This window comes from Schistocerca cancellata, chromosome 3 (genome assembly GCF_023864275.1).
Source record: "Schistocerca cancellata isolate TAMUIC-IGC-003103 chromosome 3, iqSchCanc2.1, whole genome shotgun sequence".
Lineage (NCBI taxonomy): Eukaryota > Metazoa > Arthropoda > Insecta > Orthoptera > Acrididae > Schistocerca > Schistocerca cancellata.
Window position 1 is genome coordinate 651,654,333 of NC_064628.1, and position 14,020 is coordinate 651,668,352.

The 14,020-nt window shown below is 37.4% G+C and overlaps 1 protein-coding gene across 3 annotated transcripts in view; it reads left to right on the forward strand.

Annotated features, from left to right (window-relative positions):
* The first annotated feature begins 877 nt into the window (after nt 1-877).
* The window catches only part of LOC126175610 (CCR4-NOT transcription complex subunit 9), a 72,475-nt gene continuing 59,332 nt past the window's right edge, over nt 878-14,020 (forward strand). The window contains exons 1-2 of one of the 3 annotated variants that reach the window (XM_049922492.1): nt 878-1,064; nt 2,436-2,560. In XM_049922492.1, the coding sequence (XP_049778449.1) occupies nt 1,062-1,064; nt 2,436-2,560 (128 nt within the window). In that variant the 5' untranslated portion in view covers nt 878-1,061. Of the gene's footprint in view, nt 1,065-1,414; nt 1,561-2,435; nt 2,561-14,020 lie in introns of those variants that run through there. The other 2 variants (XM_049922493.1, XM_049922491.1) reach the window with 2 other exon arrangements.

Below are 14,020 nucleotides of genomic sequence, written 5' to 3' on the forward strand. Positions count from 1 at the left end.
GCGCAGAACGGAAAACATTTTCATCCGTGTTTTGACACTTTTTTTAGCCAAATTCCGATATAGCGGACACTCAATGATATGAACTTTGGCCGGCACGCGCTAGAGCCATCTATCGGTAGGTCCGGTAGTTGAGCATCCCTCATTTCGCTAGCTTTAGGGAGGATACTAAGTTCACCGGACTTGAATGCGACGTGACGTCATTATGACGTACACACGCTACATCGAAAACGATAGAAACCGTATATCGACTATTCGACTTTTGTGAACTTTCGAGAGGTTGTGACAGGGTAGCGCTGTGCTCTGCGCCATTCGTTTAAATGTGTTTTGCGTTCAAATCGTGTGTTGTATTGTGTGTGTGTCCTGTGCGTTGTTTTTCGTTGCTCTAATTATGTGTTCAGCATTCGAGATCTTGGGATGGACATCTAAATTACTTAGCTAACAAACTTGCATGAGTTCTCATTCAGCTATATAAATTAAGAAAAAAAAGTCAGCAAGAGTATGCTGCTACAATCTAATATGTACTGACAAGACCAATTCGATGAAACCATACTAAAATATTGATAATAAATAAATATTATTTTCGGCGTAAGCATTCAACACAACAATCACACAATTTAATCTGGTCGGGACATAAGAAGACTTCACTTTTTTACGAAACGTGTTGTCCGTGGTGTTTTCAAGGCCACGGTTAGGAATATTTCTATTAGTATCCAGCTCTTTTATTTTGGCGAAATACATATACGCTGCCACACTGAGCTGTTATCAGAATCGAACGTGTCAAAACAAACCACTAGCTGACGACAGTTTAGAATCTCGAACGTTCGTAAAAGTCGATAGGTGTGTTAATCGACTAAAGCGTATATACGTCATAACGACGTCACATCGTATCCAGTTTGGGTGAACTTAGCATCCTCCTAGCTTTAGACGCCTGTTGTGAACCAGGACACTTCACGTAGTAATATCTCTGACATTGTGATTTGTGTACCGGCTGGAAGTTCATGACATACGGTGATTTGTTTAGTGTAGGTGTAAAGCGTCTGTTGTGTGAAGCAGTTTCATAAATGGTATGTTTACCTCTAATGGGCGAATTGCCACAAGATTTCCTGTCCAATATTAAGATATGCGTATTTCATTTTGTGGTCCTGGTTTGGGTGTGTTTAAAGTATGCCTGTGTGCTCGTTTCTGTTACCTTACGCACATCAGACACAGTTTTATCTAATAATAAACACTTGGTTCCTCTGTAAAAATTACGTCGGCGAAGGTGATAGGATGGTAAAGACGGAATACATCTAATACTGAAAAATTAGACGTCTATAGCGCGCAAGGTTACATATTAGCGGTAGTGTAATTTGAAATAAAACGGTGCACAGCGGCGTTTAGAAATTTCTATGAAATAGTAAAAGAGATAAATTGAAGGAATTATATACAACTAAAGGTTCCGGTGGAATTCTTCATAGGTACAGACTACGTATTTATCATGGTTACGTATCCATGTCATATAGCTGCAGGAAACGTTTTCTTTTGAGACTCTGGTTTGGAACACACCCATTCTGGAAGGATGTTAGTATACTTGTGTGAATTTTCTACATGTGCTGAATATAACTGCAACTTTTAAATACTTTGTAAAATAGTAACTTTTTACGTTCTGGGAAAGCTGCTCAGCTACGTGTTGGTTGTAACAAAAGACCTAGGCCTACTTTAACTCTTACGCGATGTACATGCGTAAGAAATGAACTTTGCATCAGCTGAAACATCCTATTCTTTTATTGTGCGCAGTGATTGTTTTGTAGACCTCTGCTGCATTGTTCACTTGGTACCAGTACCAGCCTGACCTCGAGTAGTTTTCAAAAGTCACATCCCTTTGGTTCTCACCCACAGTATTTTACTTAATCTATGTACACTCCTTCTGTGATTCAATTTGTTTAACTCACAAGGTTCATCGTTTTGTGTTTTTAAATTGAATTAATGTTACCAGACGTGATTTGTTAGAAAGAGACTAATTTTTCAAAATTTGATCACTTTTTGTAGTAATATCGAGTAGAGCACAATATACAAGGTTGTGTTACAAAGTGTCTGATATCCACACAAAATCTCATTTTCCCGAATAAATATTGCTTTTCATTGACTTTGCAATATATTTTCGAAACAGGTATTCATTATTGTTTTATAAGTGTGAATCAATTCTTGTAGCGTTCTCGTTTACTGCTGAACAGATATGTAACCCAAAACTTGAGATCAGAAACAGATTAGTGAAGATTGACATGTTTATTGTTTCTAATTGTACTTACCTTACACTATAAAAGAAGAGTTGTTTGTTGTTATGTATTAATGTATGTATGTACCTGTCAGTTAAATTTATGTGATAGTGCACATTGCAACTCACTTTTTGTGATCTCTCTGTAGGCTTAATTTTGTTTCATTTCTTTTAACCTCAGGTTCAAATGAGCTCACAGCAGAGTCCAGCTACACTTCAGAGTGGTGTTGACAGAGAGAAAATTTACCAATGGATCGTAGAGCTTTCAAATCCAGAGCTGAGGGAAAATGCTCTATTGGAACTGAGGTGCCTTATTTACAGATATTTATTTTGTAAATATGTTAATGCATCTGTATTATCATAGTCATATTTGTTGTGAATAGGCCATATTTATGTTTGGATGACGTAGTTTAGAACGTATTTCAGTTTCTAGAGGAACTTGGCTGAGTATGTGTACTTTATCTTCATTTTTTATTGTCATTAATGAATTATAGATAAGAGGTAATGCAGATGACTTAACTGGACTGTATAATTAAGAACATGTTGCTCCATGGAGGTTGCTATGAATGGATGTGGTACAAGTACTTCTAAAAGTTGTGGTGACTTGCAAATAGGCATGTTAATACTGTCAGTTACAAGTGTTACCTAGTCATCCAAAGTTTTTATATATTGTTTTGTACAGATCTGAACATTCTGCATGAAACATGAATTTGATATGGACAAGCTATCAGATTGTGACTTAATCCTTTCTTTTGGCTGTGCCAGTCACCCAGCACAAGAGTGAAATGGAAATATTGTAGAAGCCCATTTCAGTTGCTGCAGGTTATACAGAATTAAATGAAAAGGGAGTCATGTAACACAGCTGATACTTTTATAATTAGTACAGTATTGCTGGTAGTATCATTCCTCCCTTGACAAGACCAAACCAGATTAGGAGGTACACAGTGCTTGATTTTTTTGCTGTAGGTTCCCAGTCAGTGTAGCACAAGTGTTACGAAATACATGCTACTCAGCAAGTAGTAGTGACATTTTCGTATGAAGTTCTGTGTCAATAAAACATACAGCCACTTCAATGATAAAATTATAAGATGACCACTGTTGAGTAACCTGTAAGCAAAGAAAAGTTCAGCAGCTTCATGAATGATGAGACCAGATGAGGTGGAAACTATCAGGTCAAAATTTCATTTTAAAGCCTAGTGTAGTGCTTAGTAGATGACAGACGCTACACAGTCATTGCATAAGACTTTCTCACTGAAAAGGGTTATAACTTAAAAAATTTTAATGGTAGTTGAAGGGAGATCAAGGTGATGTGGGTAGGGTTCACAAATAAGAGATCATTAATGCAGAGGTAGAAAGGAATATTGGTGCACAAAGAGTGGTAATACTCCAAATTTGTAATGTACAGACCAAAGCAGTCGCCAAATGATGTGCCACAGTTGTTAAGATGATTAGGGTTCAAACCCCATCTGGCCATAATGAGTAAGGTTTGCCGCAGTTCTTGTTAAACAAAGGTATAGTCTGATTAAAATTTCTTGTTAGTTGGGACTTTGTGTTCTGAAGCTTGGTTTCTCCAGTAAGAGCATTCAGTGTCACATGTGAACTCTCTGCTTTTGCCAATGCACCACAAAAGCTAATTTGCAGTTTTCAAGCAGTGCCATGAAAAACATGCATTCTGCCATGAACATCACATAACAAGTACAGGGTGTTTCACAGGTGACGCAAGAGGACCAGTGATGGGGAGGAATGTTCCAATCACCACTGGTGCTTTGGCTCATTCCTCGGACACTAGCAGGTGGCATATCAGATTTAGCTGCTCACAGAGATACACAAATGCTTGACTGAAAACTTAAAAATGCTGGTAGTGCGTAGACTGACCAATTCCCACATTGTTGCACAACTTTTGTACTGCAACCGACTGTTGCTGACTGTCCAAGACGGAGATTTTGATCCTGAAAGGTCCTTTTTTTCTCGGTATGTCAGTGTGCTCTCAAAGAACAATGAACACGGGTATTCTGAAAATCCTCATTAGTTACATCAAGAGTGTGAAACAGGAGTGTGTCATGGTGACATATGGTGTGCAATTAGTGCAACACCAGGTGCTGGACCGATCTTTTACACCTAACAACTTCTTTGTGAACAATTTACTGCAACAATTTTTTCAGAGAATGGCAATTAACAAGAAGAACTGTGGTGGTTGACTGCATTACAATGTAAAAGCACACACCACCAATGCGTGTATGGCAGTATTATGAGATGTTTTCGATTGTAGGAACTTCCCTAGTAACACAATACTGCGAGGTGTTTCCGGTGAAAAGAAATAACTGCATAATAGTATCATACTTGCATTTGTGATGTGTCCCTTCTTACATTGCCCTCCATGAAATATCCATAGGTCTTTTGTTAACTGTTCATTCTCTAAAGAAATAGTTGCAAGATATTGTTAATAAACCCATCATAAGTTGTAGTTTGGTGCAAAAAGATCGATCCAGTAACTGATGTTACACTAACTGCACACAATACGTCACCATCATATGACCCTGTTTCACTCTCTTGATGTAACTAATGAGGATTTTCAGAATGCCAGCATTCATTATTCTTAGACAGCATGTGTCCGAGAAATGGGTCAAAGTGTCACCGGTGATCAGATCCTGTCTCCACATTATTGATTCTTTCTCAATGCCAGACAAAACTCTCTCTAAATTCCATAGAGTGAACACTTCTTTTCTCGATTTCGTTTGTCATTTTAGTGCAGAATGAGTATATTTCCTGATTAGGTCTCTAAACCTAATTTCCATCTTATTTCTTGATTGGACCTAATATTTTTTCCAGGATACTTCTATCTTCTGCAAATCTTCTGATGCTCTTTTCCACTTGGATAATAGGACTGTTTCTGACCCATTGAGTATTTCTGGTTTTACAACTGTATAATTATGCCTTAATTTTCCATTTTCAGTAAAACATTTTGTATTGTGTAGAGTTTTCACTTTTGTTTAAACTCTTCATTTTTTCAGTCCTGATTTTAATTACAGCTTTTTCACTTTTTGTGTTTATATTTTCACTCAGATATTTAAAGTTTACTGTTTTCTTGATGTTGATGTACTTGATTTTTTAAATTCTTGGTTAGCTGCTTTCATTGGTCATGTATTCTGTTTTCTTAAAAGATATTTATAGATCTGACTTCTTGGCTGTTTCTTTCATTGATCTACCAAACATTATGTCGTTATTAACTTATTGTTTCTCTTCGTCTGTTTTCTATTCTCTTAACTTTTTCCATCCCACAGTTGAATAACAGTTGTCACAAAGTGCCTTCTATGTGACTCCTGATAAAATTTGGAAGGGACTAGTTGTTCCAAGAAATTTAACTTCAGGTACTTTGTTTGTAAGAGTTTGTGTAGTTATTTCCAGAGTTTCCATATCTACTGCAAACTCCTTCAGGGTTTTGAGGAGGGAGTCTCTGTCTCTTGAATCGTATTCCTTTTTAAAATCAACAGATATTAGCATTTTTTTTATTTGGTATTTTAAAACACTAGAGAATTTGTTTAAGGTTTAGAAGTTGCACTCGACAGGATCTGTTTCTCCTAAATCTAGCGAGATACTCTCCAGTTTGTTAAATCTTATTGTAGATTTAATATGTTTAGAAGAGCTTTTGACAAGATTTTGTATTTTAAGGGCAATAATGAAGTTCCTTTGTAATTATTAATATCTGTTTGTCCCCTTTTTATGAAGTGGGACAGTTAATGTAAACTTTCCATTCCCTAGATCTTAACGTAGTATTTCTTTCATAATTGTGATACCTAGCACTCCACCAGCTTTAAGATTTATTGCTGTGAGGCCATATTCGTGTTGGGACTTGGTTGGATTTTAATTGTTTGATATAACTTTTAATCATATCAATGTTGGGTGGTTTTGAATTTTTGTTTGGAATATTATCATTGCGTTCCAGTTGCTTGGTCAGTTTTCCACAATTCAATAGCTTTTTAAAGCACATGGTCCAGTCACATTAATGTGACCATCTTTTTTTGACACCGGTACGCAGTAACTGCTCACAGACGGCTAGTTGCAGCATATAAAGTGTGTTGCACTTTTGTGTCACATCAATGAGCAATAACCACGTGCAGACTGCTGGTGGCAGTTCTAGCAGTGGAGGGTATATAATGTGTGTGACAAAGAAACCAGTGCAGTTGTTGTAATGCGGAAACAAAGTGGGGATGCAGTGAGAGTAAGAAGTACACTCCAGCTGAGTACATAGACTCAAACAGGAGTAATTCAGTCAGAGAAAGTTGTTCCTTCCTCATGAAGTGTTGCCAGTATACCTGTGTGTTATACCAAGCACCCATGAAAGTAGTGAATGCAAAGATAATTAATAATTAAATATTTCGGGAGGATGATGGTTCAATCCCGCGTCCGGCCATCCTGATTTAGGTTTTCCATGATTTCCCTAAATCGCTCCAGGCAACCCTAATCCGATGAGACTGATGACCTTGCTGTTTGGTCTCTTCCCCCAAACAACCCAATTAAATATTTCATGTATTCAAAATTGATAGTGCGATATTGAGATGTACAGTAATATTGTTACAAATGACAATCAGTTAATGAAAATGATACGTACACTGATGGCTACTAGAGTTCTACTGACTATAGTATTGTATTAACTACTAACAGGGGAACCTCCCCATCGCACCCCCCCTCAGATTTAGTTACAAGTTGGCACAGTGGATAGGCCTTGAAAAACTGAATACAGATCAATCGAGAAAACAGGAAGAAGTTGTGTGGAACTATGAAAAAAATAAGCAAAATACACAAACTGAGTAGTCCATGCACAAGATAGGCAAAATCACAGAAAATAGTAAGCGCCGTGGTCCCGTGGTTAGCGTGAGCAGCTGCAGAACCAGAGGTCCTTGGTTCAAGTCTTCCCTTGAGTGGAAGTTTAATTTTTTATTTTCAGACAATTATCAAAGTTCAGGCACTCACACGTAATCAACTTCGCTCTCCAAAATTCCAGGACATGTTCAGATTTGCTTGGACATATGCATGATTTGACGGTCTACGCATGGAAAAATTTGAAAACGTTAAAAACATATATTTTGACAGAACACAGGGTAAACTGTGCGACTGTGAAACTGTGGCATTCATTTGTTGCAGTTTATGTGACAAACTCTTATGTCTTCATCACTTTTTTGGGAGTGATTATCACATCCACAAGAAAAACTAAATCGGGCAAGGTAGAAGAATCTTTTTACCCATTTGCCAAGTGTACAAGTTAGGTGGGTCAACAACATATTCCTGTCGTGTGACGCACATGCTGTCACCAGTGTCGTATAGAATATATCAGATGTGTTTTCCTGTGGAGGAATCGGTTGACCTATGACCCTGCGATCAAATGTTTTCGGTTCCCATTGGAGAGGCACTTCCTTTTGTCTACTAATCGCACGGTTTTGCGGTGCAGTCGCAAAACACAGACACTAAACTTATTACACTGAACAGAGATGTCAATGAACGAATGGACTGATCATAAATTTGTGAAAATAAAGAAAGAAAAAGTTTTCACTCAAGGGAAGACTTGAACAAAGGACCTCTCGTACCGCAGTTGCTCACGCTATCCACGGGACCACGGCGCTTCTGGACTCATAGTCTCCTGTGATGTTATCTATATCGTGCATGGACTACTCAGTTTGTATATTTTGCTTATTTTTTTCATAGTTCCACACAACTTCTTCCTGTTTTCTCGATTGATCTGTGTTCAGTTTTTCAATGCCTATCCACTGTGTCAACTTATAACTAAATCTGAGGGGGGTGCGATGGGGAGGTTCCCTTGTAAGGGTGGTAGTGGCTAAATATGAAACATAGCAGTGTGAAGTATTTCACTTTGTACTGCTTCTGATTTAGGGAGCCGAGTTTGTAAGAAATAGTTTGCAGATAGTGTATTATCTAGTTATTGAGTCTTGCGTCAGTTTTGTGATGAAAGATATTGGAATTCAGCGAGTGAGTTCACTGTAGAAATTGGAGAAGAGAACAGTAGTTGAAAAATAGTTTTGTTTCTTGAGAACCTATTGTATCATAGGGAAAAGGGTGATTGAATTTTATCTTAAAATTGTTTCTCTTTATTTTTAGAACTTATAAGGGAATTTAAAGTATGGTGATGACCCGTAAAACTTCTGTTTCTCCCCTATAGATGTCCATGACTAGCTTTTATACAGTTTGTGACATGAGTTTTCTCTGGATTAGACTGTGATCTAAGGTATAATTTTGTGCCTGACATTTCGTCTCCTACTGCAGGAAACGTCCTTAGAGTAGATGTAGTTAATAGATTCATCATCACAGCTATTGGAAACTGCCAGACCATTCATTCAAACCCATACAATGGTCATTTTGTGATGTCATCTGAGATTTGCCAAAGATCACAGAATTAAACTGACTTGTGTTAGAAAGTTTTCATATTAGACGAGATGATGCACTTAGCTTTATTTAGCCTTGGGGCCCACAACTCTGATGTCAATCCTGCTTTTCTTAACTCTCATTGACTTCTCTGTACTCAATCAGTACAGGGTTATGAATAGACAGTTTGACAGTTTTGGATAGCTGAAGAACTTAACACTGGAGAATCGACTAACTCCACATCCATAAACTTTGAGGATTTCTTCTGCAATAGGAGATGAAGTGTTAGTCATAAAATGATATTTCACAAATATCGGGCTGAGGATAGCGAGATAGGTCTGCCAATAAAAGTGAAGGTACTGTGTGTCCTACCACTTGGTTTCTCAGAAACATCAGACTTCTGTTACTTATCCCAACCTTCTCCCTTTTAACTCCTGGACTATTATTTCTGATTATCTTGTTCTTCTTAGCTAGTGGGCCCTTCTCTGAATACCAGAAACAACCTTTTTTTGGTCTGTTCACCCATACCATACTCTTTTATAATTTCAATGACATAGCACTTATTTATTAGTGTATGTGTGTGTTCATGCTCTGTAAGTGTAACTTGGCTGTGGTGATGACTTCTGGGTTGAAAATATTGTATTATATTTCTCTCCACGATGCATTTCAACTTCTATGGCAACTTTCTTTTTTATCTGCTACTGTCCACTGTTTTCAGAAAATTGCTGCCATTTGGAAATTGATATTTAGGAGATACTTATAACAGTGTATCACTGGGTGATATTGTGTATAACATCTCAATTAATGTACTTTCTGTTATTTTACCTCCACCTAACGCTTGGGGGCCAGTTTGTGAATGGTCCGTATGCAGCTTATTATAAATCCCTTTACTTGAATTTTGGTTAGCGACAAAGTGAAGATCAGAACAAAAATTCAGATCATCATGATTGAAAAAGATATTTAATGTTTTCTGTTAGATAAGTATGTTGTAGATTGAGACATCCTTTATGTATGAAAAATCCACAGATTCACAATGTAAAATTGCTTCTGGAGGATTTGGCATGAGCCTTGTGCCAACTCAGGATCTATTTGTGAACAGTACTTGGTATGAGATGCACATCGACACCACTAGAAGTCCATGTTGTTGCCATAATCTTATTTTGCACTGCTATCGTTCTGAATTGTGAATGGTTGATATTTTCCAATGATCTTCACTTATGTGATTCTTTCCAGTCTGGTCCACCTGCAAGGCAGAGCCATCTCTGATAAGAAACTGCAAAGATTGTCAACTGAACAGTATTAAGATTATACTCTCAATTGCGTACTTGATATTTCTGAATGCTGCCTGGTCATGTTCATTGTTTTATCAGATCACCCCAAAGCCTTCACATGGTTATACAGTGCCGGCCGCGGTGGTCTAGCGGTTCTAGGCGCTCAGTCCGGAACCGCGCGACTGCTACGGTCGCAGGTTCGAATCCTACCTCGAGCATGGATGTGTGTGATGTCCTTAGGTTAGTTAGGTTTAAGTAGTTCTAAGTTCTAGGGGACTGATGACCACAGATGTTAAGTCCCATAGTGCCCAGAGCCATTTGAACCATTTGGTTATACAGTACAGTCTTTGTATTGATGGAACTAAGAGTGCTCCTTTGCAATCTGGTTGCAGCAGTGCAACAATCCACTGTGACCAGCTGCGGAGATGTTCACAGCAATTACAGTTGCTTGGATTAAGACATAATGAGTTATTAAATAGAACAAGCAGTAGTCAGGGTGAATGTTTCTGGATTCTGCCACTTATTCACTAACTGAACAAAATTGTCAGAGCTCATCAGGAGGGTATGGGGCAAATATAACAGGCTGCCAGTGGCATTGGAATGAGGAAGTGGAGAGTGGTTATCACACCTGAAGACATTGTAGAAATGTTTTTTGTAGATTACCAGCAATGCCAGCCTGGATAGAGCTCATTACTGCTACATGGGTTTCAACAATTGACTTAAACTGAAAACTAGAGTCATCAAAACATTGACTACATCAAAGTGTCTGTGGTACAACTCGTGGAGAGTGGATAATTTTTCAGCTCTAATTTCATATAGATTTGTGAGATCTAAGCTAGTTCATAGTTATACAGGCTTCAGTCATTGAGGCCCTCATACATAAAAAAGTCAGAGATGCTAACCATAAATTGATTACAGTGATGACAGACATCCTTGTACCAAACCTTTGTGAAGACTGACAAGCATCTCTTGTCTTCTGGGAGACAAAATGGTATTTAATCTGTCCCACATTTGCTGGTATCCCTTGTCATTGATCAGACACATGTGCACCAGACATTAACAACTTGCCGTGCACCAGACATTAACAACTTGCCTTTGCCTAAAAAGTTCATTTCAGGTCCACAACAGGCACTTAGTGTGGATGAAATATTTTTGGTAATTTTTGCTATAGATTTAGTACTTTCAGACTGTGTTATGAAACAAGGTATTTTAAGTGACTATTATTAAACAGTCTGTTTTATAGCTGCACTACAGTTCCTGTGTACCCTAGACTTACGTAATTTGTAAATTTATATACAGTTTCATGGTGTAGGGTACTCTGAACCATGAATATCCATTCCCTGTTGTTCTCTTTTAGCAACAGAGTAAAAGATCAGTTCATGTCTCCACATTTGTTCACCCAAATGCTCCCATCTCATCTTTGTGCCATCATAATGGGTATTCTTTATACAGTTCTGTAAAATGTAAACATGTTTAAGTAATGATTACCCTATCAAAATCTGGCCTGAAAATAGTTTTTGTCTATTGTCATTACCATAATTTTTCTACTTTATTGGGGTGTGTAGGACACTATCTACCTTATTCAGTATCGGTAATTTGTCATTTGCAATCAAGTGATGTTACTGTGAGTTTGGTTGGTACGTTAACACATCAATTCATCTCTAATTGTAATTTTGTTTTGCCAAAATATTTCTAACAGTAATTTTGTTGTGCGAAAATATTTACTACATATTGCATTTACTGAAGAGTTAGTTTCAAAATACTCTTTGTCATCAGCATTCTGTTGTGTTGATGTGCACACTCAAATATCATACATAATTTGTTGCACTTCACTTGCAAATAACACATTAACAAACACAATGTTAATGTTTTTTTGTGTGTGTGTGTGTGTGTGTGTGTGTGTGCGCGTGCGTGCGTGCTTGCGTGTTCGTCTCTGTCATCTTTCCTGTACAGTTTTTTAATCTGTAGAATGGTGTGCTATTGCATTGTGTAGTCATTCACAATCTACTTCCCGTTTACTCATGCCTTCTGGCCTCCTGTTTGTGGAAGATTTCTTCTATTGTACTTGATAGTATAGGCTGTGGCTGGATTTTTATATTTCTAAATTTCTCTCTGTTTTTGTTGGTTGATGCTTGTGTGCTGTTCAGTGGTCGGCAAATATGCTTGTTTATTTATTTATTTATTTATTTATTTACAAATCAAGTTCCATAGGACCAAATTGAGGGGCAAATCTCTAAGGTCATGGTACACGTCAGTACATGAAATTACAACATAAAAGTAATAACAGATAAAAATAAAATGTTTATGAACCCGAAAAAAGCCAATCCATAAGTTTAAGTAAAACAGTCAACAATACAACAAGAATCAGTTAGACAGAATAGGAGGAGTGGCCCGTGAGGAAACGATTCAGTTTCAATTTGAAAGCACATGGATTACTGCTAAGATTTTTTAATTTGAGCAGTAGCTTATTGAAAATGGATGCAGAAGTTTACTGCCCACCTTTCTGTTCAAGAGTTAGGGAAGTCTGATCCAATTACAGGTTTGATTTCTGCCAAGTATTAACTGAGTGAAAGCTGCTTATTCTTGGGAATAAGCTAATACTGTCAGTAAGAAATGACATTAAGGAATATATATTGAGAGGCCAATGTCAAAATACCCAGACTCGTGAACAGGGGTTGGCAAGAGGTTCATGGACTTGCAACACTTATTGCCCGAACAGGCAGTATAATACCATACAACATAAGCAAATGAAAGTGAGTGAAGTAGGCTAATTTTCGTGTTGAACAATCACTCACTTCACATACTGTTCAAATAGTAAAAATGGCAGCATTAAGTCTTTGAACAAGATCCTGAACGGTGGCTTCCCATGACAGTTTACTATCTATCTGAACGCTTAGAAACTTGAACTGTTCAGTTTCACTAATCAATGCCCATTCTGTGTTTTGTTGAATATCTGTTTTAAAGTTCCTGCAGGTTTGTCCTAGGTATGCTGACTGGCGGGAGTTCCATGTAAGTTTGCACATATTTGATCTGTTGAATTTATCTGTGGGTGTTTCATGTGTTCTGAGTCTCTTCTGTGTTGCATTGTCTGTTCTGTATCCTATTTGAAGTCCTTGTTTCTTTAAAATGTTGCCTGTTCTGTGAACTATTTTACTGTAGTAAATGAGTCTGTGTCTTTGTGTGTCTTTTTTTTGTTGTTTGTGTGTGTGTGTGTGTGTGTGTGTGTGTGTGTGTGTGTGTGTGTGTGTTCATGCTCTTATTGTGTCTTACGTGGCCATTGTCTGTGTGTTGGGTTCTTCAGTATTACTGTGCAAGACCCTGTACGTGTATGGCTTGTTCATTGTTTGTTTACATATGTTTTGGTTTAGTTTTGCTGTCATATGGGTATCATAACCATTCCCCACCTTTTTTTTGTATTTAGCTTTTGTGTGTGATTCTGTTCGTTTATGATGTGTTGTTTGTCATTAATCTGAAGGTTGCTTGGTTGTGTGTAAGTGGATGGTTTGATGGATTGTGAATGGTGATGCTCATATAGCAGGTTTCCTGAATGTTGCAAAAATTGTGTGTATTGTTTATTTGTTGTATAGTGAGATACAATGGTATCGGTATGTAACTTCATATTTTCTTTAAGTTGTTCATGAATATCTTTGCCAAGTGGCCAGCACTTCATTATGGGTTCTATTATGACAGTACCATATTATACCTGGCTGATGAACCATGTACACACATAAAACAGCAACACCATTAAATAAACACTTTAAATGTAAAAATTCACATTAGAAACAGTCAAAACACTAAATTTTCTGTATCTCATCATACAAAGAATAAACAAAATATGTGATTTCACACTATCAGGGCCCCTATAACCATAAGCAACACAATTTTCATAATCAATCACACCACCCACTTACACACACGCAAGCAGGCTTCGGATTAAAGCTCCACTAACAGAACACTCATAAACAAACAGATTTACATACAAGCTAAATATAATAAAACATAATAGTGGAGAATGGTTATGATACTTATATGATAGTGAAACCAAAAAATATGTAAACAGACAAGGAATGAACAGGCGACGTTCACGTAAGATTTTGCACAGTGATACTGAAGAATGGAA